Raw genomic sequence first — 22,191 nt, forward strand, 5'->3', positions numbered from 1 at the left:
TATAGATTTAAAAAAAAATGTTTGGACTCAAATAAATAAATAACATGTGTTAATCTAATATGCTATTGTATCTATATTTTTTTAAAAATAAATTAACTTTAATATTTATTTTACATTAAAAATAAATAAATTAACTTGACATTTAGCATGCTTCATTTTAAAGCGACCAATAGTATAGTTCCAAAGCTATTTAAGAATAGATACTAGGATTCCATTGACCCAGTCAAGATCATAGTTTAACTCAAATGAGTTAAAAACCGGTTTGACACAAAAAAATTCTTTCATGCAATATCATTTTAATTTTTTTTTAAAAAAACCTTAAAATGATAGCGTTTAGCCAGCGTTTTTCACTACGTCATGGACCGGATTAGTTTAGTAAACTTTGCTTGTGACGGGGAAAATACCCATTTACAGCCCAAATACAAAATGCTGCCGTTTACAACCATGGTAGCATTGGGTCCACCTGTGATCTCTTATCTTGAAGGGTTTATGAATGAATTAGGCTGTTTAAGCGCTGAAGTCTGAACAAATAAAAAACAGATACGAGGAAAAGTATCAAGAGAAAAAACAAAAGAAAGTTAATTGGTTCATACAGAGGAAAGGAGCTAAAAAATGTTAGCAAGATGCAGCAGAGCAGCTGCTTCTCATTTCTTTCATCAACTCAGAAAGAACAACAACAGTAAAGATGCTGCCTTTAAATTTATTTCACACCAAAGCTATGCCAAGGCTGCCACAGCGGCAGCAATGGCAGCTTCTCCAATTCTCTCGTCACAGAAGGTTTTCCCCAGCAATTCAGTGGTATGTATGAGATTCTAATGCTAACCCATTTTTGGGTTTCCTTTAATTTGTTGACCGTCTTAAGCTTTTTATGATTTTGTGATCATGGGTTTTTGTGTATTGTATTTGATCTGGGTGTGCGTTTCACTTGGCAAAGTTTGCATCTTTGCTAATGTCAAGAAAAGTTTTGATTTTGTTCACGATTGATTTCTATCCAGTTCAAATGATACAAGAATGAAAATGGGGCTGCGGGATTGAAGTTATTGTGAATGATATCAAGTTAGCGTATTGATGGGGATTGATGTGTTTGTTTTTCTTTAACAGGTGAATTTGGATAAAATGTTTCGGTCTAAGCCTTGTTCTTTGGCTTTGGCTCCGGACTCTCCACTCAGAATCGAAGAGCCAGAGTATGAGGGAATTAGGCGTTTTGTGCTCAAGTTGTTGCTGTTTTATAGTAAACAAAGTAAGTCTATTCGAGGAGCTAATGTGGTGTACCGACGAATTGTGTCACAAGTAGATAGACCTGCCATTTATGAAGGTGAGAAAATTCTCATGCTCTTTTTTACTGTAAGACATTTAGAATTCGGGCTATACATTTCAATTGTGTGGCATATAGAATTTACTATCCTCTTTTTTCATGCAGTATTCAACTTGGAGAAGACATTTAAAATGACATTCTCATTGCTTGTACTCCACATGTGGCTTTGCTTACGTCGATTGAAACAAGAGGGAAAAGAAGGTGTTGAATTCGGGCAATACATATACGAGATTTACAATCATGATGTGGAGTTGAGAGTATCTAAAGCAGGGGTACGGTGTCTATTTAATTGGCATTTCATATCATTGCATTGTTAATGTTATCCTGTTGCCTGGAAAGACTATCTTTTTACCTGGCTATCTTATGAAACTTTCAGAAATTTCATGTCGAAAACATGAGTAAATAAGCCTTTTGCTTTCTGTCATCTGATGGTTAAAGTAACCATCAGTCATCATATGCTACTAGATCCTTGATGTCATCTTCTCCTGTCCAGTGAAAACCACACAAAATTGTTCTGAATTGTGCATGCTCTTGAAAGTGGAGACCATGTCACTACGTGTCCCATTGTTAGAATGCCACTCCAGTTCCTAAGTAAAACCCAAAGTTATTTACTGCTTTTCATTCATTGCCTATATTCCTTCAACGTATAGGATGGGAAGCTCTGCCTATGGTTGTGGTTTTTGGGTTATGGGTGACTGTTAATGCGAATGACTCATGGAGTAATCAAAACCTTTCTGCTCGTTGTTTATGCCCATTTGTAATGGCAGGTTAACTTGCTTCTGACCAAATGGATGAAAGAATTGGAGAAAATATTATATGGAAATATTGTTGCTTATGACGCTGCCATGCTTCCCGAGGCTAAACCAGATGAGCTTCCAAAGGTGATATGGAGGTAAGACTGTCATCAGAACTTGGTGAAGGCTTTTCATTGAAAATTATCAATAGTATTGTAGAATGAGACTTGATGCTCCTCGGGTATGTTCTGTGCTAGAATCCTTATGTTTTTGTCTTCCAATGAAAATCTTGTAAATAGCCATTCGAGAGATCCTCAAATCACCTCAATATTATGCATTCCATTTGTTTATGATACTGCTTATGTTTGAGTCCAGACTGGGTTGATCTTTGGCCAGGGTGCTGTAACTTGGGCTGAGCTCAAGCTGTTCTAAACAATGTCCCGACTACCTCCTTGTCCCTTGTGTTTGGTACTTGCACCTTATGTTAATCAGCTTCATGGTCTTAGTTTTTTCTCACGAGTTTGATACTGGTGGTGATTGATGATAATTTGGGGAAAAGTATTCTTTATTTTGAAAGTACTACTATCTGGTTAGGATACTGCTTATGTTTGAGGTCAGACTGGGACTAATTTTGATGGTAATTTGTGGAAAAGTATCCCTATATTTTGGAAGTTTTGTTTTCTTCTTCCTGTCAACAAATAATGACTTGTAGTGATTCAAAAATGAACTGGTCGCTTGAAAAAGATATTACCCAAGGACGAGGAGCTCTTTATTATTATATTTTCATATTTGGGTCTTTAATTTTTTGTAGTGCTTTGGCTAATTGTTATCAACTTTCCAAGATGGATAAGGTTTCATTCTTTTATAAAGAAGAGAAACATCTAGTAATGCCACACACAAGATGACCTCTTTCATCCTTTATGTGAGCAGAAAGCATCCATTCCTGCTTTTCAAGTTCAGAAAACTATGTGGCTTTATGTTTGAATATTTTCCTCCTAAGAGACCAATTTTTATATGAATGTAAACTATGAAAAATGAATGTGCTTGGATTAGGTAATATGCAATAGATGTAGATATATATATATATATATATATATATATATATATATATATATATATGAAAGCATAAAAAAGACTCAAGATGAAGAAAGGTGATGATAATTAATGCATTTGAGCTGTGTCTCGCAGGAATGTCTTTTCAGATGATGGTACAAGTGAGCCAGATGATACTGCATCACAGGCTATTCAGGCATATTCTCATCTCTGCTCTTTCATTGTGATAAGACTAGATGAATTGTGTGATTTTCTTGCCCTGGGTTTTTAGGTATTCCTTGAGAATAGAAGCCACCAAACCACCATAAGTAGTGATTTTCCATATTTGTGAGTGTCAAAGTTGTTTATCACTATGGGAATGAAGTATGGTGAAATATAATTCAAAGTAATAATAAGAAATAGAAGGCTACCATCAAAAGCATGGGAGCATGAGAAGAGATAACTTATTCTTTCTCTTTTCATCAAAACACCTTAGGGTAGCATAAACAAAGCCATAATATCTTGGTAGCTTTATCATAAATATTATTCTAAAACCATCTAAAGGCGTCAATCAATAGTATAATTATGAGTTTTTCTCATCATAAAATAGTTAATGTATTGAAGGCTTATATTTATATTTATTTTTTTCTATGCAATACAATTTACAGGTAATTTAACATTTATCTCCTTTTAAAAGTTTAGTATTAAACAGATTGTTACTGTACTAATATTAAATCCTATTGATTTGTTTAAAAAAATAATCAAAGCATTGAATCATCAATTATTTTTAATAAATAATTATTCTTCAAACGTGTAATTTACTCTTTATTATTAACAAATGTTTTAATAAAAATTAGCTTACTAGGTATGATCATGTAATGTGAGAGCTAAATAATGGCATGCTAAGCAATGGATCGAGTACTGTCAATCTTTTTAAAAATATATATATTTATGTCTTATTTTTATAAAATTTTTATTGAAAAGAAAGTATACTTTCAGATTTGAATTGCTAGAACTTACCAGATAAATTCAGAAAGAACTGAACATTGGTAAAATCAATACTAAATTTAAAGTACAAAAATTATATTTAGTAATTTACTAACAATATCAGTGTCTTTATACTCTTATTCTCCATGCATTAAGGTGTAATAAATTCTATTTTTTTTCCTATTCCATCAAATAAAATTATCAAGATATTTTCCCCTCTTCAAATTATTCATATATTGATTTGAACAACAATTTTATGCAATGCCTGGGTTAAAATCCAGTTTTTTCAGTTTATTGAATGAGTTGTCATCCATCCTGGACCATACTTTGCCCAGCATTTTGGCACATGTCCATCAGTATAAAATGATGGTTATGAAAGAGTTCATTTGTACGAGAAGCTCTATTTGTACAACATTTTGTTTTAAAATCTTTATCTGAAGGGTTTTTTTTTTCAATGAATGCAAAGAGAAACTAATTAATTTGTTGATAACTGCAGGCAATGGCCAGGTATGTGCGCCATGAAGCTAGTTGTCTTTCCTTAACTGGTACTTTCGCTGATATGATTTGATTACTTATGTCATTTTGTTGGGGCATATTATTGATCATAAAGTTAATTTATGTGCTTTGCTCTATGGAAGAACATGTGTTGGCCAAATTAAATATTTGGTGAGAAACATGCCTGGAAGATGGGAAATTTTTCAGGAAAGAGGGATGGATTTCCATGCTAACTCTAGATTGCCAAAAAAGTTTACTTTTGTTTGCAAGAATCTTGAAACCGCTGATATACTCAGTGGTTTGCTAAGTTGAGCATCAGCTTGGCATAGTTTGAACTCTTGAGAACCTCCAAATAATTTTGGTATCATAAGCATGCTCATTTATATGCAACACACACACACACACAGCTCTCATCAATCCATTTGGATATATTGGATTGGCGCTTTGTTCAAAAGCTGTGTTTATCTTTATTGCCATACACCAGGTAACTAGCTGTGACCATTGAACCATAGGCCCTCCAACTTACATGTTGTTTCAGCATCGTAGTTTGTGAATATTGATTTATTTTGATTCTAATATAAATATAAATGCAAATGCAATTTCTTGTCACATCTTTTGTCGGGGGCTTGTACTTCCCCGTTTTGAATGTGATCCTATTAGATTCGTGGTAAACTACTGGAATGGGTGTTTGTATTTGTAACATATTTTTCTTTCTATGCCTATTGACTAAGTTGTTAAATTGATTGAGCAGACAAAGAAGCAATGTTTTCTGGGAATTTCATGTTCACCTCCTTGGAGAACCTGTCATCTCATGCTAGAAGATAAAATGGAAGAGGTCAGGGAAGACCTGTTGGAGATTCTGCTGTTACAAGAAGTTTTTGTGGAAAGAAACAAAGGATGTTTTCGCGCATCTCAAACATTACATGGCATAAACTATGAAGCCATGTTGAAGTTGATTATTTCATCACCTTTATCACTAATTTTTGTTACTCGTGAAAATTTTTAGAACGAATGGATTTCATATATAAGATGGGATCTTAATCCTGCGTAGAAGCCACCATTTAGCTAAATATTCATGGTGAAGTCTCTGTATTTTGATTTCTTTGAAATAAAAAGAACTAGAATTGTGAGGTTACTAATGATGTGTAACGTGGATAGCAAAGGAAAAGAAATATACCAAAAAAAAAATTTATTAATTTTGGTGTCAACGAAATCCATTAAAAAAAGGAGAGTTTAACTTAGGTGTTATTTGCTTCATGCAATGGTAAATCTAAACTTGAAAAATATGCTGATTTTAGGTTTTTGGATAAATTTTTAGATCATGTAATGTTAGAAATAAGTTTATATGTTTCGGGTAAAAAAACTAATTTTTTTTTTAAAAAAACCAAATTAAAAAAAAAAAGAATTTAAAGCTTAATTTTCAAGTGATCAAGATCATAAAAAATTGGACTAATAAATGAGATGCCATCAACATTAATTTTTTTTTTTTAAAAATAAAGGTTGGACAGTGCGTTGTTTTCACTTTAATTAAAGAAAACTAAATTGTATTAAGCTGTAATATGACTACAAATGAACAAAAATTGAAAAGGGTTTAAAGACATTAAATACATTATTGTTTTGAAACAAAAAGAAATTAAAAAATATTTAGGGATTAAGAAGATATATTTTTTATATATTTTAGAATAGAAATTGAATAAATATCTCTTAAAGCTCTACTACGTGTTATGTTTTTATTTTATTTTCTCCTTGGATAGTGTATATTGGCTAGGATTTATTATATTATATTCTTTTTTTTCCTAAAATTTTAATGTCATCGATGGAGTTAATATGTTAGACGATGGAAATAGATTGACTATGATGATTCAGTGGTTGTGTGGACAGAACAGCAGTGGTAGCAGACAAGATTTTATTCTATTTTCAAAAATCCCATATTTTATAAAAGAAAAACACACAATCATTCATTGACGAGTATGAGTGAACAATCAGCAGCACGAGCATCCTCCTCTGCTTGCCTTTTTTAAAAGACACGTCTTTGTTCCAAAAACAATATCGTAGTCTATTAATAATTCGCCAAAAATAATTAACGTTATTTTCTCTCGGTGGGCCCCGGATTGGTTGTGAAACACGATGATTCATGGGCCTCTTCTCTTGACAGCATAACAATGATTTAGGATATCATGTGAGTAACAGTTATTTTTTGTTTTAAAATATAATTTGAAGAAAAAAATGCATTAATTTTTTTTAAATACAAAAATAATTTTACTGTAAAAGTGAGATGATGAGAATGTAAGGATTCTATAAGAATTATTTTAATTCAATAATTTAAATTATTAAATAAATTTTTAAAATATAATTTATATTATTTTATAATATATCCTTTTAAATGAAATTATTTAAACTAGAAACTTGTATAAATTTAAGTTATTTTATGTTTAGTTTTTATTAAATAAATAAAAATAATGAGATTTAAACTAATAATTGCTTGATTATTTAAATTTTAATATTATATAAAAATTATTTTATTTTAATAATTTAAATTATTAAATAAAATTTTAAAATATTCTAGTATATCATTAATTTTACACACGCTAGTCCAAATGAGTAATGCATAGACTTCGTACGCAAGCGAAGCAACCAAACTAGAGAGAGGAAAGGAGGAGAGGGCAGAAGCGTGAAAAGGGAGGGAAGCATAGCTTGAAGTGTCGGCAAACGTTCTGGTTGAAACTTCTCGAAGAGAAAAGGAGAGAGAGGGTAACTGGTGGTTCGATAGAGGAGGAGGATGAAAACTACTCTCTCTCTCTCTCTCTTGCAGATTGCTCCTCCAGGAATGAAAACATGCTCAAAATCACCACCAGTTTTGTATATGTGTACTTAATTATGCATCTTCTTGTAGTTTATCAACAATTTACACAGCTTGAGGGGACAGAATTACCTTGTTGATGTGCATAAACGATAATTACAGTGATCCATGCCCTATATTGTTTGTTTTTCTGCTTTCGAGTGTATATTTTAATTAGTTGGATTTTAAATTTATTTTTTAAAAATTATTAATTAAAATATTATAAATTTTAAAACCACTGAAAACTTAATACATATAAATTAACTCAAATGCTCAAAATTAAAAATAAAAAAATGATTTGTCCGCTTTGGGAAGGGAAAGGGATGAGGTTCCTTACCATCGTTAGTTGGATGGCATCTTTTCATTCACCAACAATAAAAAATTACGATCAAAACCAACCCCACTTCACAAGCAATTATGATGTCTCCTCTCTTCCCCAGTACTGGAGGTGCTATAGACAATGGAAGATTAATGGTAGTAAATTATTTTTTAAAATGTTTTTGGTTTGAAATTATATTAAAATAATATATATATTTTTTAATATTAGTTATATTAAAATATTAATTTAAAATGTAGGTGAAACCCTAATCTTAATTAAGAAGTCAGTTTGTTTTTATATTTAAAAAATATTATTGAAAAAAATTAAATTTTATTTGTTTATTTTTTAGATTATTTTAAAGTGTTGATTTTAAAATAAGTTTTTAAAAATTCAAAAAATTTTATTTTAATATATTAAAAAATATTTTAGAAAATAACGGGATTAATAAACACCATGTGGAGGGGTTGAAGTTCTTGGAAAGCAAATTCCATTACCAAACTCTACCTTTCTTCTTCTTCTTCTTTTTTTTGGGCCCACTGTCTAGAGTGAGAAAGAAAGAAATACACCGCGGATTTAGCTGTTAGAAACACAGCGTTGGGCAGACAGGCTGTCCTTGTCTAGTAGCGGACTGGTCACCCTCACAACCACATTTAATAAATTCAATAAATATAATTCCGTACTTAAAAATGTTAGCAAAAAACGTGGAATAAAAATAAAAACCCCAACCCAACCCCAGTTTCTCACATGATATGATACTGCTTGTTGCTTGACTCTCCACCGTCATCAGTCTCCTCTGTCCTCCATTCATAATATCCTCCCGCATCCCCACGCTCCATCACTCCTCCTCACGCTTGAGAAAGAGAGAGAGTAACACAGCTCGCATTTTCTTTTTGTCAATACAGTGTCGGTGGAGCTTCGAGTTCTCTGCCTTTTTGTTTTTGTTTTCTTGAATTGAGGGAGGATCAAAAGTAAGGTAATTTACTAAATTAATACAAGAAGAAAGGGTGAAATCTTAAGAATATGTACGGAAGAGATCCATGGGGAGGACCCCTGGAGATAAATGCAGCAGATTCAGCAACAGATGATGACAGGAGCAGGAACTTGAATGACTTAGACAGGGCAGCTCTGTCAAGGCCATTGGATGAGACTCAGCAGAGTTGGTTGCTGGGTCCAGCTGAGCAAAAGAAGAAGAAGAAATATGTGGATCTGGGCTGTATCATTGTTAGTCGCAAGATCTTTGTGTGGACTGTTGGGAGTATCGTTGCTGCTGGTCTCTTGGTTGGTCTTATTACTCTTATTGTTAAAACTGTGCCTCGCCATCATCACTCTCATGCTCCAGCTGATAACTACACTCTTGCTCTACATAAGGCACTCATGTTCTTCAATGCTCAAAGATGTATGTTTCCTTTTCTTTTCATTTTTCCTTTTTTATTTTTATCCTGATCTGATCTGTTTTCGGTCAGTTGATGTCTGCATGCCTCTTGAATTCATTTATTTGTTAAATCTGGAAGATGACATCATTTTGTAGCTAGAAGGAGGAGAGGCTTTTTCAGTGAGTCTAGGATCATACCTGCTTAAGGAACATGCATCATCAATCTTAAGAAACCCAGATCATGAATTTACTTAATATAACTATATTCAGATCATCCATAGTCAGGAAAGTAGACAATCTTTCTTTCTTTTTAGTTAGTTTGAATGTGATCCCGTAGATCATGAATTATTCAAGAAGATCGTTAGCTTGCACGGATTCAGATCATTAATTTCGGTTACTGTTGCTGATGTTATTGATAATGATCATAAATTCAAAGAAGTAAAGAATCTTGATTTTGTTTATGTCTGTGTATCTTGATGGAAAATTGCAGCGGGAAAGCTTCCGAAGCATAACAACGTGTCATGGAGGGGAAGCTCGTGTTTGGGCGATGGGAAAGGTAAACAAGGTAGTTTTTACAAAGATCTGGTGGGTGGATATTATGATGCTGGGGATGCAATAAAGTTCCACTTCCCTGCTTCTTTTTCCATGACAATGTTGAGCTGGAGTGTTATTGAATATAGTGCGAAATATGAAGCTGCTGGTGAGCTTAACCATGTCAAAGAACTTATAAAGTGGGGAGCTGACTACTTTCTGAAGACATTTAATAGTTCTGCTGATACCATCGACAGGATAGTTGCACAGGTGAATTAACTTCACTCATTTTATCTAAACATAGATATAATGTATCTGGACTGAATTTATTTCATAACTCCCATTCACTTTAATGTCGATGATGCTTGATTTTGCAAAGAAAACATTATCTTGCTCGGTGCACTTCATGGAGGGTAGGGCTTTTCTCAATCTTTCTAACTTACTGAGCAAGTTCTTTTGTCTGATGGTTTCCCCTTGAAAAATCAACTTCTGCTTATGCATAGAAAATTTCCCGCTTATCCTTGAAGTCTAAAGTGGAGATTGTTTATAGCTACTGCATTGGCCATCATCGCATTATAATCTTGTTAGTTAATTAGTTTAAGATGCATAAAACAATGCGTGCCAGTCATCAAATTATTGTTGTTATCTTTGTTTGTGGATCTTCTGTAGGGTATATGGTCTGACATTTTGATTTCCACTCCCTGACAGGTTGGCTCGGGGGATACTTCTGGTGGGAGTACCACTCCAAACGATCATTATTGCTGGATGCGTCCTGAGGACATTGATTACGACAGACCTGTAACTGAATGCAGCTCCTGCTCTGATCTTGCTGCAGAAATGGCTGCTGCCTTAGCTTCTGCATCTATCGTTTTCAAAGATAACAAGGCCTACTCTCAGAAGCTTGTTCATGGTGCCAAAACTCTCTTTAAATTTGCAAGGGACCAGCGAGGTAGATACAGTGCAAGTGGTTCAGAAGCCGCCATTTTCTATAATTCAACTAGTTACTGGGATGAATTTATTTGGGGTGGAGCTTGGCTATATTATGCAACTGGAAATAATTCCTATCTTCAACTTGCTACAATGCCTGGCTTAGCAAAGCATGCCGGTGCATTTTGGGGAGGGCCAGACTATGGTGTGCTTAGCTGGGACAACAAGCTTGCTGGTGCTCAGGTTAGTGAAGCTTCTTATCTATATTCTATCATGCTTTACCTAGCCATGCAATTAACTTTCCTTCAGAATGTTATTAATTTTGCCATGCCTCTATTCTTGCTTTGAATTTATTAAAATATCTTATATTGTTTCAGTATAATATACACACATGTCGAGCATCTTTAGGAGTTGACATGTTCTAGATTTTGAAAGCTACTGAAATTTAAGGTAGCTATGCATATGTATGGATTTTATTTGATACTTGTTAGAGAGTAATTTAAAACTTTTCTTGGGGCCTCACTCAAAAGCTTGTTCTCAAGATATAATTTATATTATTTTCAAACACCCTCTCAAGTGAGAGCTCTTCGGACTTGAAACTTGCAAAGGTTCACACTCCCATGTGCTATTAATAGAGGAAAGAATGGGGTCCGAAGATTCTAACCCAGGATCTTTTGGTTAGTTAGGCTAAACTATCTCAATTCAAAAGCTTAGACTATTAGGTGTGTTCATAACTCGAGTAAGAATTATGGGCTCCTCTAATTACTTGTTTTGCTACTAACAAAGTGATATTTTATTTAAGTTATCCATATTCAACAAAATTTGTCCCGGGGTATGTATGTGGCTTTTATTGTTTTGTTTCTTTTTTTGTTTTTTCAAAATTCTAAAATTGCATCTATACTTGTAAATTTATCTCTTGCCTTTTCTTCTTTGTACTCTTTTCTACTTTTCTTGGTTATTTCATGATTCATTTGTTTGAAACCTAATGAATTGCCATTGACATTTTGCCCAAATGTTGCATTGTCAACAATGATCTCCCATTAGGGTCCTGTTGACATTTTTGTGCTTCTACTTTTACTGTCAAATCATATTGTGGCTAGCTCGCTATTAGTTAACTTTGAAATTTATGGTATCTTTCCCGATGATTAAATTTTGTTGTGTGATAGCTACTTTTGAGCCGCCTAAGATTGTTCTTGAGCCCTGGTTATCCATATGAAGAAATACTGAGGACATTTCACAACCAGACCAGTATAATCATGTGCTCATATCTGCCAATTTTCACGAAGTTTAATAGAACAAAAGGTAAACCATCTCTTGTATGACTAGCCAGATAGTGTTCAAGGTGGATGGATTAATTTTGGGATCCCAGTCTAACTGTGTTGATGATGTCCTACAGGAGGCTTGATCGAGTTAAACCATGGAAGGCCTCAGCCCCTTCAGTATGTCGTCAACGCTGCCTTCCTAGCAACCCTATTTAGTGATTATCTTGAAGCTGCTGATACACCTGGATGGTATTGTGGACCAAATTTCTACTCTACTGATGTGTTGCGTGATTTCGCCAAGACTCAAGTATGTCAAGCCCTATTTAATTAGATGCTCTATAGTAGATATTTTCATAATTTTGGTGGTTTATAACTTCATTTTTGCTTTGTTATTGTGATAGATTGATTACATCCTGGGCAAAAATCCTCGTAAAATGAGCTATATTGTGGGTTTTGGTAATCATTACCCAAAACATCTCCACCATAGAGGTGCATCTATCCCTAAGAACAAGATCAGGTATAACTGTAAAGGAGGATGGAAATGGAGGGACACCTCGAAGCCAAACCCAAATACACTTGTTGGAGCCATGGTTGCTGGCCCTGACCGGCATGATGGTTTCCATGATGTTCGCACCAACTATAATTATACAGAGCCAACGATTGCTGGAAATGCAGGATTAGTTGCAGCACTTGTGGCCTTGTCTGGTGACAAAACTACTGGGATTGACAAGAACACAATATTCTCTGCAGTTCCCCCAATGTTTCCAACTCCTCCACCACCACCAGCACCTTGGAAACCATGAGATGCCACAGTTGACAGTTTTTAAGAGTTTATCTGTGTGGCTTTTGGTAAGATGATTTTGCTGCAATAGAGTTTGGACTTGGAACATCTTGGGAGGTAAAGATGATGCTACTTAAGGAAGGAGGATGATCATAGGAAAGACTACAATGCATAAGTTTGTGAAGATGACTGGGGTATACGTGCTTGGGAACTTTTAAGAAATTGATATTTTGTACCCAAGATGTCTGTCTGATTTTGTGATATACTTAGTATATGTGTATGATATGTAACGTTGTATTCTTTGGGAAAACAAATTGTGAACTCAACAGTTCAAAGACTGATTAACAATAAATTCGATTTAATGTTGTAACAGATCTCATCTCATTACTGGATTTGCAATTCCCATATCTAATTGTTATCCGTGCGTATGTGGATTCAGTTTTGTACATCTGTGCATATTTTGGTTGGAACAAGTGTTGCACAGGTCATTTTGGTGATTTCCAAGACCAATGCCCTGAGAATGTCTCTTTTCCCCCCTGTTTGCAACCAAATTTATGCCTCGAAGAAGACTATTTCAGTAGATGTGCGGCATCAGCCGTATGTAGCTTCTACTAAAAACGAGGTAATCATTAGTTCATTGACATTGATCTGCTATTGAGTTAAGGAATCTGATGAGGCCATAGCCACCACTTTGAAGTGTGCTAACAGCAAAATTGGAACCTTGTTCACGTGACGAACGTGAGATGTATACTCCAAGAGAAACCTTTCAGAGCTTCTGTGGTTCTGTTGAGTTCTCAGAGGCCGTTTGTTTGCCACAATAAACATGATATTTAGTAATATCAAAAATACTATTTAATGATCAGTGGGCTCATATCAATTCACGTTTTGAACATGAAATTAGCGAAGCAGCTCCTGATTATTTTTTTAAATTTTGTATTCGCATGCACAGTGCAATTCAATTGCACTGTTCGAGTGAATTTTTTTTTATTTTGTATATTTTTAAAAAAAAAACTAGTTTTGCATTTTCATGTATATTTTTTTTTTCGAAAAACTAATATAAAGCGAATTAAATTCAATCGCACTGTAATATCAAATTAATTTTATTCCTGATAATATTTTATCTAATTTTATTGCACGCTCAAAAAATTATAGAAACTGTAATTCTTGTCGAATGAATTTTATACGTAATGGAATTGTAGATGGTTTAATGGCATAATAAAAAATATTTTATATAAAATATTATTTATTTCATGAAGTAACAACAATAGTTAAATCTACAAAATTTAAATTAAAAATCATCAATTTTAATATATATTTTTTAAAATTATTTTATAACTTTAATTTCAAAAGCATTCTTAACCAAACGCATTAAACTATTTTTTATTCAACCTCAATTTCAACCACAGTTTTAACCAAACACTTATTTTTTCAAACCAACTTCAATTAAAAATATTTTTTATAAAACAATTTTTTTTAAACCACAACCACAACAGTTACAGCAATATCAAACACACTCTTGACCAATCTCATAATGTACTTCAACTTTCCCATTCTCACAATCTTTTTATGTTCCTGGCAACTTTCAAGTTCTTTTTCCAGACTCTCAGGAAACACGGAGTATGGAGGATGAACCCAAATCACCGCAGTACACACTGACATGGGTGGTTGCTGCTGTCTGCTTTGTTATTGCTCTCGCCACCATTTATGCTGAGCGTGTTCTTCATAATTAAACTGGTAAAGGTTTGTTACATTCGTATGTTTCTTTTACACTTGAGCTAGGTAAATATTTTGGTTCAATTTTTCTTCCTTACAGTATTTAATTTTTTTGGTTCCCAGATTGAACATCCTCAGCTATCTATATTTAAGCTATCTTTTAAAAACTTCATATTTGGACTGGACCAAAACCGAAACTGAAGTGAAGAAAAATTTAAAGTTATGCACCGCCACTGATTGCAGAAATGAATGTGCGAAATGATGCAGGTATCGTACACTGCGCATAAAAAATGTTATTGCTTCTGAACCTGTATCTTTTCTTCCTCTCCAATAAACATTCTCAGCTTTTTATATTTATATTTATGTTATTTAAATGTTGTCTGCATCAACTGAATTTTTAAGCAAATAGAAAGAGCTTCTAGACGTGTGCTTGGTAATGAAAACACATCAAATTGATGTTTTCTTGAGTGTTTTTTATTTTAAGACAAAAAACTTTTAAAAGCACCTCAATCACAACGTCAAACAGTCTGTGAGGTGGTGTTTTTCACCATGTAAGAGGTTTTCTGGTGCATATGACAATCTCTAAGTTCCTGAGGGTTTGGGTGGTTGACTTTTGTTTGCAAATTCAGTTCTTGAAGAGACAAGGTGAATTGTTTGAAGCCTCACAAAAATTAAAAGAAAGTTAGTCAATCCTTTTCTCCCCAATCTCTCCTGTACAACAAGTTTGCACTTATAAATATTTCCAGAAAATATAGATACAGTGCGCAGGGTTGCAGAGGATTACTTTGAAACAACTGTATCACTGCTTGTGAGACATAATTGAGGGTGTTGCAGTACAACACTAAAATATGCTCTTTTGTAAATCAAGCATGTTACTATTTTTAGATTATCTAAAATGTGTCCCAAAGAATAATGTTTTTTGGATGTTATTTTCTGAAACAAATTTCTCATGAAGTCTGAGGTCGCAATAGGAGTCGTAAAGTGGCGTCTAGATCATACATCATGGAAAGAGCGGGCTACACTGTGCCAGGCTTATTATGTAGTAATTCCAAAAGGGAGATTACTACATATTTGAGAATTTTCTATGATTTTATTTTTTCTGTTTCTTCCCTAATATTCCAAGAAAACGAGCCTTCTCATTACTTTATTTGGTGGATGCAGTTTGATTTTTCAAGTTCTATGCAGTTACCCCCACCTTGCCTTTGTATGCTGTAGTATCCCAGGTTGGTGAACGTACACACCAAGTTTCACGTTGAGCTCTTTAATGATTGAAATGTTTCAGAAACTCATCTTCTTCCCTTTTGCTGATGGTATCTGAGTGAGTGGAGATGGGCACCAGGTTCAAGAAGGCATGTTTGTTGAGGAAGTGCAGTTAGCATTTGGTTGGGAAGTTCAGGATGGACTGCGAGGGACCCAAACGACCATCACGGAGCATATAGCCACAGAATCGGCTCACAGTGCCGGGCAAGCTTTCTTCTGCAACCCAAGCGCCTGCATCTTGAAATTTGGTTGTTCGGCAATAAGAAAAAAAAGGACGCCCACTTACATCTCCTAAAGCCTTAATATGAGCAGATTCATCATTCAACCAAACCAATGTTCATAACTTCACCTTTTCTGTGAATATTATTTTCATTTTGTTTCAGGTAATTTGCCATTCATTGCTGCTCTTTTCATAGCACCTAAAATCCCCCACAACCTACCGAACCGAATGCATTTATGGTAAATAAAAGAAAACCAATGCCTCAATCAGATGCAGGTGATTTTGCAGCCTTATTTCTTCTTTCTTGTAACATATGTGAGACATTTAGTGGATACATCTCGGATGGCCAAAGTCAAGCTAAAAAAAGACCTAGACAGATCAAACATGCTTTATGACAAAAAACAAAAAAGTATAACTTTTGATTTGATTATTGGATTAGACTAATTTAGAGCTTTCTACAAGCCTCATTCCGTATAGGATTGATCCACTAGCATGCTAGGAACAAGTCCACATTAATGTTTTAGATTTTACTTTATTTTCTTAGTTATTTTCATATTCCTTTCCTAGTTAAGTTTTAGAATTTTAATTTAATTTAGTTTTAATAGCTAGGTCGATTTGGCACTTATTTAAACAAAACAATTTAACAATTATTGAATTTCAAAATATATCGAACAAAATTTTCTCGATAGTAAAGGATTGTAATCTTAAAGCTTGAGAGACCCTATTTTTTGCTATACTCTGGATCACATACGGTACATAATGTCTATGTTGCTTTCATGATCATTGTTGTTATTCTTTTTATTGTCACATAAATTTGCTAGTTGAAAACTGAATCTAGTCTCTCACGCTACCGAATGGCAAGCTTTCTTAATAGTTTTGCAAGTATGCATCAATGCATGGTGAAAAGCTCAAGCATCATTGAAGAATGACTCTAGAAGGTTAAAGCTCATATTCTCAACAATTTGAGGAAGAGAAGCTAATGATTGCCTTATTCCATACCCAGGAGATGTTTATTTCCCTGTATTTACTAAAAATATAAGATTAATATCATTCAGAAGATAATAAACAAAAAAGTTGTTTCTTGAATGGTAAGAAAGAAAACAAGCACGGAAAAATATGCTAGGAAGTTTCACCTTTTACGTCCCCTAATTTTCCTTCTGAATTCTATTTTTGTAGTTACAAACATAAACCCCCCTCAAAAAAAAAAAAAAAATGAACAAGGAAGTTACAACGATCACCTAGCCTACAAATGCCATCTAACATGTCAATTTCAACAGGTACATATATTTTCCTCCTACTTATTCAGACTATAATGAAAAAGATGACAAACCTGCACGCTTAGGTCTTTCAAGTGGAAGCTTTCCCATCTCATGACTTTCTTGGTGGGAGGGTGGAACTTCTTCAGTAGCCTCTGCCCTTTCAAGCTCCTTCAGAGCTCGTTTCGCATAAATAGTAAAGGCAACAGTAGTAACAATTGCAATGATGAAGGAGATGATGTTGTATATTATTTCCACAGTAGTCAAGTGATAGTTCCCATACTTCACATCAGCAAATGTCCTTATTAACCTACCACTGCACCGAAGCACAAACATGAGGTTGAGATGGGCCAAAAATATTCCCAGATATCTATTTTCCTTGTATATTTCATTGGAAATTTGGAATAAGAACCAATAGTGACCAAAAATAGTATAACCAAGGAACAGACCTGTATATGTAGATAAAAGCTTCTGGTACCATTCCGGAAACTGAACCCCATAAGTAGGGCCAAAATCTCATACTTGTTACCACTATTGCATAGTTGAAAATTGTGTAGGGAAATGGTGAAACCCTAAAGATGGCAACCACTTTAAATTGATGGAACCAGCTTCCCTCCCCAGCAAGTCTAATCATAGAAGCTTTCTGGGGCCATCTCTTCAACCATTGCTACACATTCAACAGGAGATAATTCGCACAGATGGAGATGCAGAAGTAAGATCCAATATAAACACCAAGTTATATCAGTGAAAAATCATTTGCCTTACATGGATGCGATCACGGAAAACTAGCCCGATCAAATAGGGCAGGACCATCCCAATAGTGGTTCCAACCATGATTATCACGAAACCAATACCATATCCAAAGATCATCCCAGCCAACCACATGGAAGGACCGGAAGGAATTAGGAACACTGGGAACAAGGCAAGAGAAGCAGTAAGCACAAGGGAGAGGACCGGACGGCCAAAGGCAGTTGCTTCCCATTCCATCATTGGCAAGAGAACCTACAACAAAATTGATTAACCTTTGGCATAACCAAACTAAAATACCAAGTTGATCCTTAAGTTAGCCAAACTCGATCAAGCTTATCAACCACAACGCTGTATTCATGAATCTAATTTGATACCAAAGAAGAACCATCTCGAACAAATCAGCCCAAAAACAAAAAGTAACAGGATGCGGTTTATGCAATAGTTGTTGATTAAAAGTGCAGAGAAAGCACCAATGCAGGGAAGGCAAAGGGGTAAAAACAAGAGGAGAGGAGAGAAATGAGGAAGTACCTTGTCAAAAAGAAATGAAACACCCCATTTCAAGAAAACAAGAACTAATGTGGCAATAACAAGGCACCAAATTAAAGCTTTGATCCACCGTATGAAAGCTTTAATCCTCGCTCTCGATTGAACTTGTGAAATGTCGAAGTCACCAACTCTTGGTTCGTCAGATATAACAAGCCTAACATATTCGCTATCTTCCCTAACATTGTGCTCCAACTTTCCACTGTCTTTTCGCGACTCCACCGCTGTCTCTGCCATCTTCATTCATAATTTTGAAAAAACAAAACAAAAACCCATCAAAGGCAAGGAGAGGTGAAAGGATTAAGCCGAGTTAGATTGTTTCTAGATTTAAGAATTCATCCATGGAATTGTTCAGGGGATGATAATAAGCTGCGCTGAAAATGGAATCGGAAGAATCTTCTTCTCTTCTTATTTTAATCAAGAGAAGAAAGTAAATTGATTTCCTCTTTTGCTAACAATGATACAGAGAGAGAGAGAGAGAGAGAGAGAGAGAGTAAAAACAAAAAAAAAAAATTTCTTTTTTTTTTCAACGAGAGATGAAACACGGAAATGATAAGCTACTTTACCTTGGGTTGAAAGGTAATCTGAGCAATTTTGGACGCCGGTCCGAAATGTGGCGGACAACCTCGTATACTTTGATTGTTTTTATCGTTGGAAGAGAGAAAGAAAACTGACAAAACAAGAACAAGAACAAAACTGAGGATTTTTTTTAAAAAAAACAAAATCTCAGCTTGATCTTTCTATGTTGTTGGTATTTGTTCTTGTTACTTGTTTATTTTTATTTTTTTTAGGGGGGGAGGAGAAGAGAAGAAAGAGTTGTATAGTGAAAATTCAAAGGCTTAATGGTTAAACGATTGTTTAGCCAAGCCACTAGTTGCGAGTAACAATAGAGGAGTGCCTGGGCCATGCTTAAAACAAAATATTAAAAAATGCCTGCTTGCGTGTTTTAGAAACAGAAGCTTCTTCCTCTTCCTTCCTTGATCCACCCAACCGAACCGAACCTAACCTAACCTTTTCTTTCCCTTCCCTTTCCATTTCTTTTCGTTTTCGTTTTCGTGCGTAGAGAGAGAGAGAGAGAGAGAGAGAGAGAGAGAGAGAGAGAGCATCAATTCCTCCTGAGCAATGGAAAACAGTCATAAATGGATCACGCACCACCACCACAGGGACCAACGCCACCCTTTCTTATATTGACCACCACCTCGACGGCTCGACCCTGCCCTGCCCTGCCCACCACCACGTCTGTGTTGAAACACACTAATTTTGCAAGAATTATTTGTGCGTACAGAATATGCTTCCCACTCACGCCAAAAAAGCACGCACCTAATCCTCTTTTTATCCCCTCATTCTAACGTTTCAGGATATCTTCCTTTCCAATTGGACAAACGGACTGGAGCTTGCAATTTCCATGATTGCCCACAACTAACAAATCTTAGTTAGAGCCACTGGCCGTCCGTTTGTCCTAAACAACAAAATTAAGCGGATTCTTTGGGCAACTAAGTGCGCGCGCGTGTATATATTACCAAAAAAAGAAAACCTTCAAGCGAATGGAGAATTCATTGTGTATTTGGATATACACTATTGTTCACCATAATAATTTAATTATCATTTTATTCTTTTAAAAAAATCAATAATCTTAGTGGTGGGGTAGAATGTTTTTTTCCCAAGTGTCCATCAGTCATCACGATCAAGAATATTTCAGTTTTTTTATCTTTTAATTATACAATGTAATAACCTAAAAAGCAAAAAAATTTAAGAGATTAAGAGCAATTCGTCTTCCTCTTTTTTTCCCCCCCTTACATTTTAAAACTACAGTATAAAGACCATGGCCAACCTATGACACGGGTTGTGGCACCCAAAGCTTAAAACGTTTTTTGCAATGCACGTTTTCCTTCCTAGGTGAAGTTTGAGCACATTTATATTAGATTATTTTCGTTTTTTTACTTTTGCTATATATAATGACTCTGAGTTTGATGAAAATATTCGTCAAAGAAGCAAAACAGGGAGTCAGCTAGCAGAACAATTGTTGATTTTGTGCATGCCTTGTGTATGTTTCACAGGCAATGGCAGGCAGCAAGAGCATCTGGCTCAAACATATATGTATTTGGTGGACTTGAGAATGATACAATCTTATCATCGTCCCATGTTCTTAACACTGGAAAGAGGTCTCTGTTATGGCGAGCGACCATGCGCTCGTCATTCTCACTCAATGGTGGCATCATATGAGTCTAAATTATTCGAATTATTACAATGGCGAGAGCTCTTGGAGATTTATACAGTCTTGATGTCCAAACCTGCATGTGGAAGTTCAAAAGGACACAAATGCTAGATTCTCCCAAACTCCCAAAAATCATATACCTTCCAATTGCCAGCCCCGATACTAAATTTATGATTACACCCCTTATAAAGATTATATATTACCTTTAAAGGTAAAAAAAAAATTATTATTAAACTTGTATAAGAGAGCTATTTCATCTTTTCACAAATGAATTTTTTTTTTTTAATAATAGCGGAACATGTCTTTTAATTAATATAAATATTATTTAAAAAAATTATTGGTGATACTCGTGCTCTTTGAAAGATACATATGGTGTCATTCTACCTCTAAACACTTCTTTTAAGACAGTGTTTGAAGTATTTTGCTATCTTTTTTTTTTTTTTTTTTCCTATCTCTTTTTTTCATGTCAAAATATAAAGGTGTTATTTAATTTATTTTTATTTTTTTAATTTAATTCTTATTTTTTTATTGTTAATTGTTTAATTTTTTTTTATTAATTTTTTTCTTTATTTTCACCCATCATTATTTGGTTTCATTTAATTTTCATATTAAATTTGGTCATCATTCTTTTAATTGTTGTTTATTTTTTAATTCTTTTCCTAGTTGATTTTCTTTTTTAATTTTATCTTTCAACATTTGATTTCAAATTATTTTTATATCAAATTCAATCCTCATTCTTTTTATTTATTTTCTTTTGGATCTTTTTTAATTGTATTTTTTTTTCAATTTCATCTCTTAAAATTTTGAAATTTTACTTCCTTAATTTTTAGAGTTTATCTTTCATGGGGTAAGTCTCGGGCTAATGATTATGGATACGAGTTTTAAAGATAAACATGAGTTGACTTTGGTCTTTTTTAAATTCTTTTTTAAAATTATTTTTTTCTCAATTTCATTCTTTAAAATTTTAATTTGTTGAGAATTGATCTTTTTTTTTTTTCAATCTTATTTCTATGCAGTTATCTCAATCATACGTTCATGATCACATGATTAACAAGTTAACCTAAATTGACTGATCAGATCTTTTTTTGTTGCTTTTTATTAAAAAAAAATTCAATTTGATCTTTCAACATTATGTTATTTGATAATTGATTTTCATAGTTCATATAGTTTGTTTTCGCCGAGGTTACCTCAATATCACAATTAAATCACAAATTTGACATGCTAATCCAAGTAAGCTCAAATCAGGTTTTTTTCTACCTTTTTACACAATCAATTTTTTTTAGTTTATTTATTATCGATGCATTTTTTTATCATATTATTTGAATTAATCAAACTTATAAATACAATCAAATCAATGATTTAAATTTTTAGAAATACTTGTGTCAGCTTAGCAAATTTTTTTACATTGAAAAAAATTTAAGTCAGGACTCAGGACCATATAGATATATCAACTCAACCCATACAGAGAAGAAACTTACAAGTTCTAGCCCACGAAATCAATTTTTCCAACAAAGTTATCGAGATCAACAAGGTAAACTTACAATTATTCATTTCTTTTTGGAACCTCGTGATTTTTACAGTCCCCACGAACAAAAGCAGAAAAACATATACAACCATGAATGACAGGAAAAACAAAATCC

The 22,191-nt window shown here is 34.0% G+C and overlaps 3 protein-coding genes and 1 long non-coding RNA gene across 4 annotated transcripts; 3 read left to right on the plus strand and 1 right to left on the minus strand.

Annotated features, from left to right (window-relative positions):
* Positions 1 to 495: 495 nt before the first annotated feature.
* LOC133701763 (uncharacterized) lies at positions 496 to 5,698 on the plus strand. Its single transcript, XM_062125841.1, has 7 exons — positions 496 to 798; positions 1,102 to 1,315; positions 1,421 to 1,587; positions 2,083 to 2,207; positions 3,238 to 3,298; positions 4,565 to 4,613; positions 5,315 to 5,698. Exons 1-7 carry the CDS (start codon positions 613 to 615, stop codon positions 5,386 to 5,388), a joined length of 876 nt encoding a protein of 291 aa, XP_061981825.1. The 5' UTR covers positions 496 to 612; the 3' UTR covers positions 5,389 to 5,698.
* A 2,737-nt stretch (positions 5,699 to 8,435) lies between these two features.
* On the plus strand, positions 8,436 to 12,966 carry LOC133702050 (endoglucanase 25-like). Its single transcript, XM_062126224.1, has 6 exons — positions 8,436 to 9,117; positions 9,584 to 9,894; positions 10,333 to 10,794; positions 11,718 to 11,853; positions 11,948 to 12,120; positions 12,215 to 12,966. The coding sequence occupies exons 1-6, from the start codon at positions 8,742 to 8,744 to the stop codon at positions 12,614 to 12,616; spliced, it is 1,860 nt and encodes a 619-aa protein (XP_061982208.1). The 5' UTR covers positions 8,436 to 8,741; the 3' UTR covers positions 12,617 to 12,966.
* Positions 12,967 to 14,105: 1,139 nt separating this feature from the next.
* On the plus strand, positions 14,106 to 16,074 carry LOC133700585 (uncharacterized). The gene is made up of 3 exons (XR_009843440.1): positions 14,106 to 14,328; positions 14,431 to 14,574; positions 15,469 to 16,074. It is a non-coding gene; the product is annotated as an uncharacterized LOC133700585 (long non-coding RNA).
* Positions 16,075 to 16,810: 736 nt separating this feature from the next.
* Positions 16,811 to 19,846, minus strand: LOC133700583 (uncharacterized). Its single transcript, XM_062124152.1, has 6 exons — positions 19,489 to 19,846; positions 18,903 to 19,006; positions 18,322 to 18,573; positions 17,809 to 18,045; positions 17,493 to 17,710; positions 16,811 to 17,359 (listed from the first exon to the last, which is right to left on the minus strand). Exons 3-6 carry the CDS (start codon positions 18,571 to 18,573, stop codon positions 17,095 to 17,097), a joined length of 972 nt encoding a protein of 323 aa, XP_061980136.1. The 5' UTR covers positions 18,903 to 19,006; positions 19,489 to 19,846; the 3' UTR covers positions 16,811 to 17,094.
* Positions 19,847 to 22,191: the final 2,345 nt, after the last annotated feature.

This window comes from Populus nigra, chromosome 8, assembly GCF_951802175.1.
Source record: "Populus nigra chromosome 8, ddPopNigr1.1, whole genome shotgun sequence".
NCBI lineage: Eukaryota > Viridiplantae > Streptophyta > Magnoliopsida > Malpighiales > Salicaceae > Populus > Populus nigra.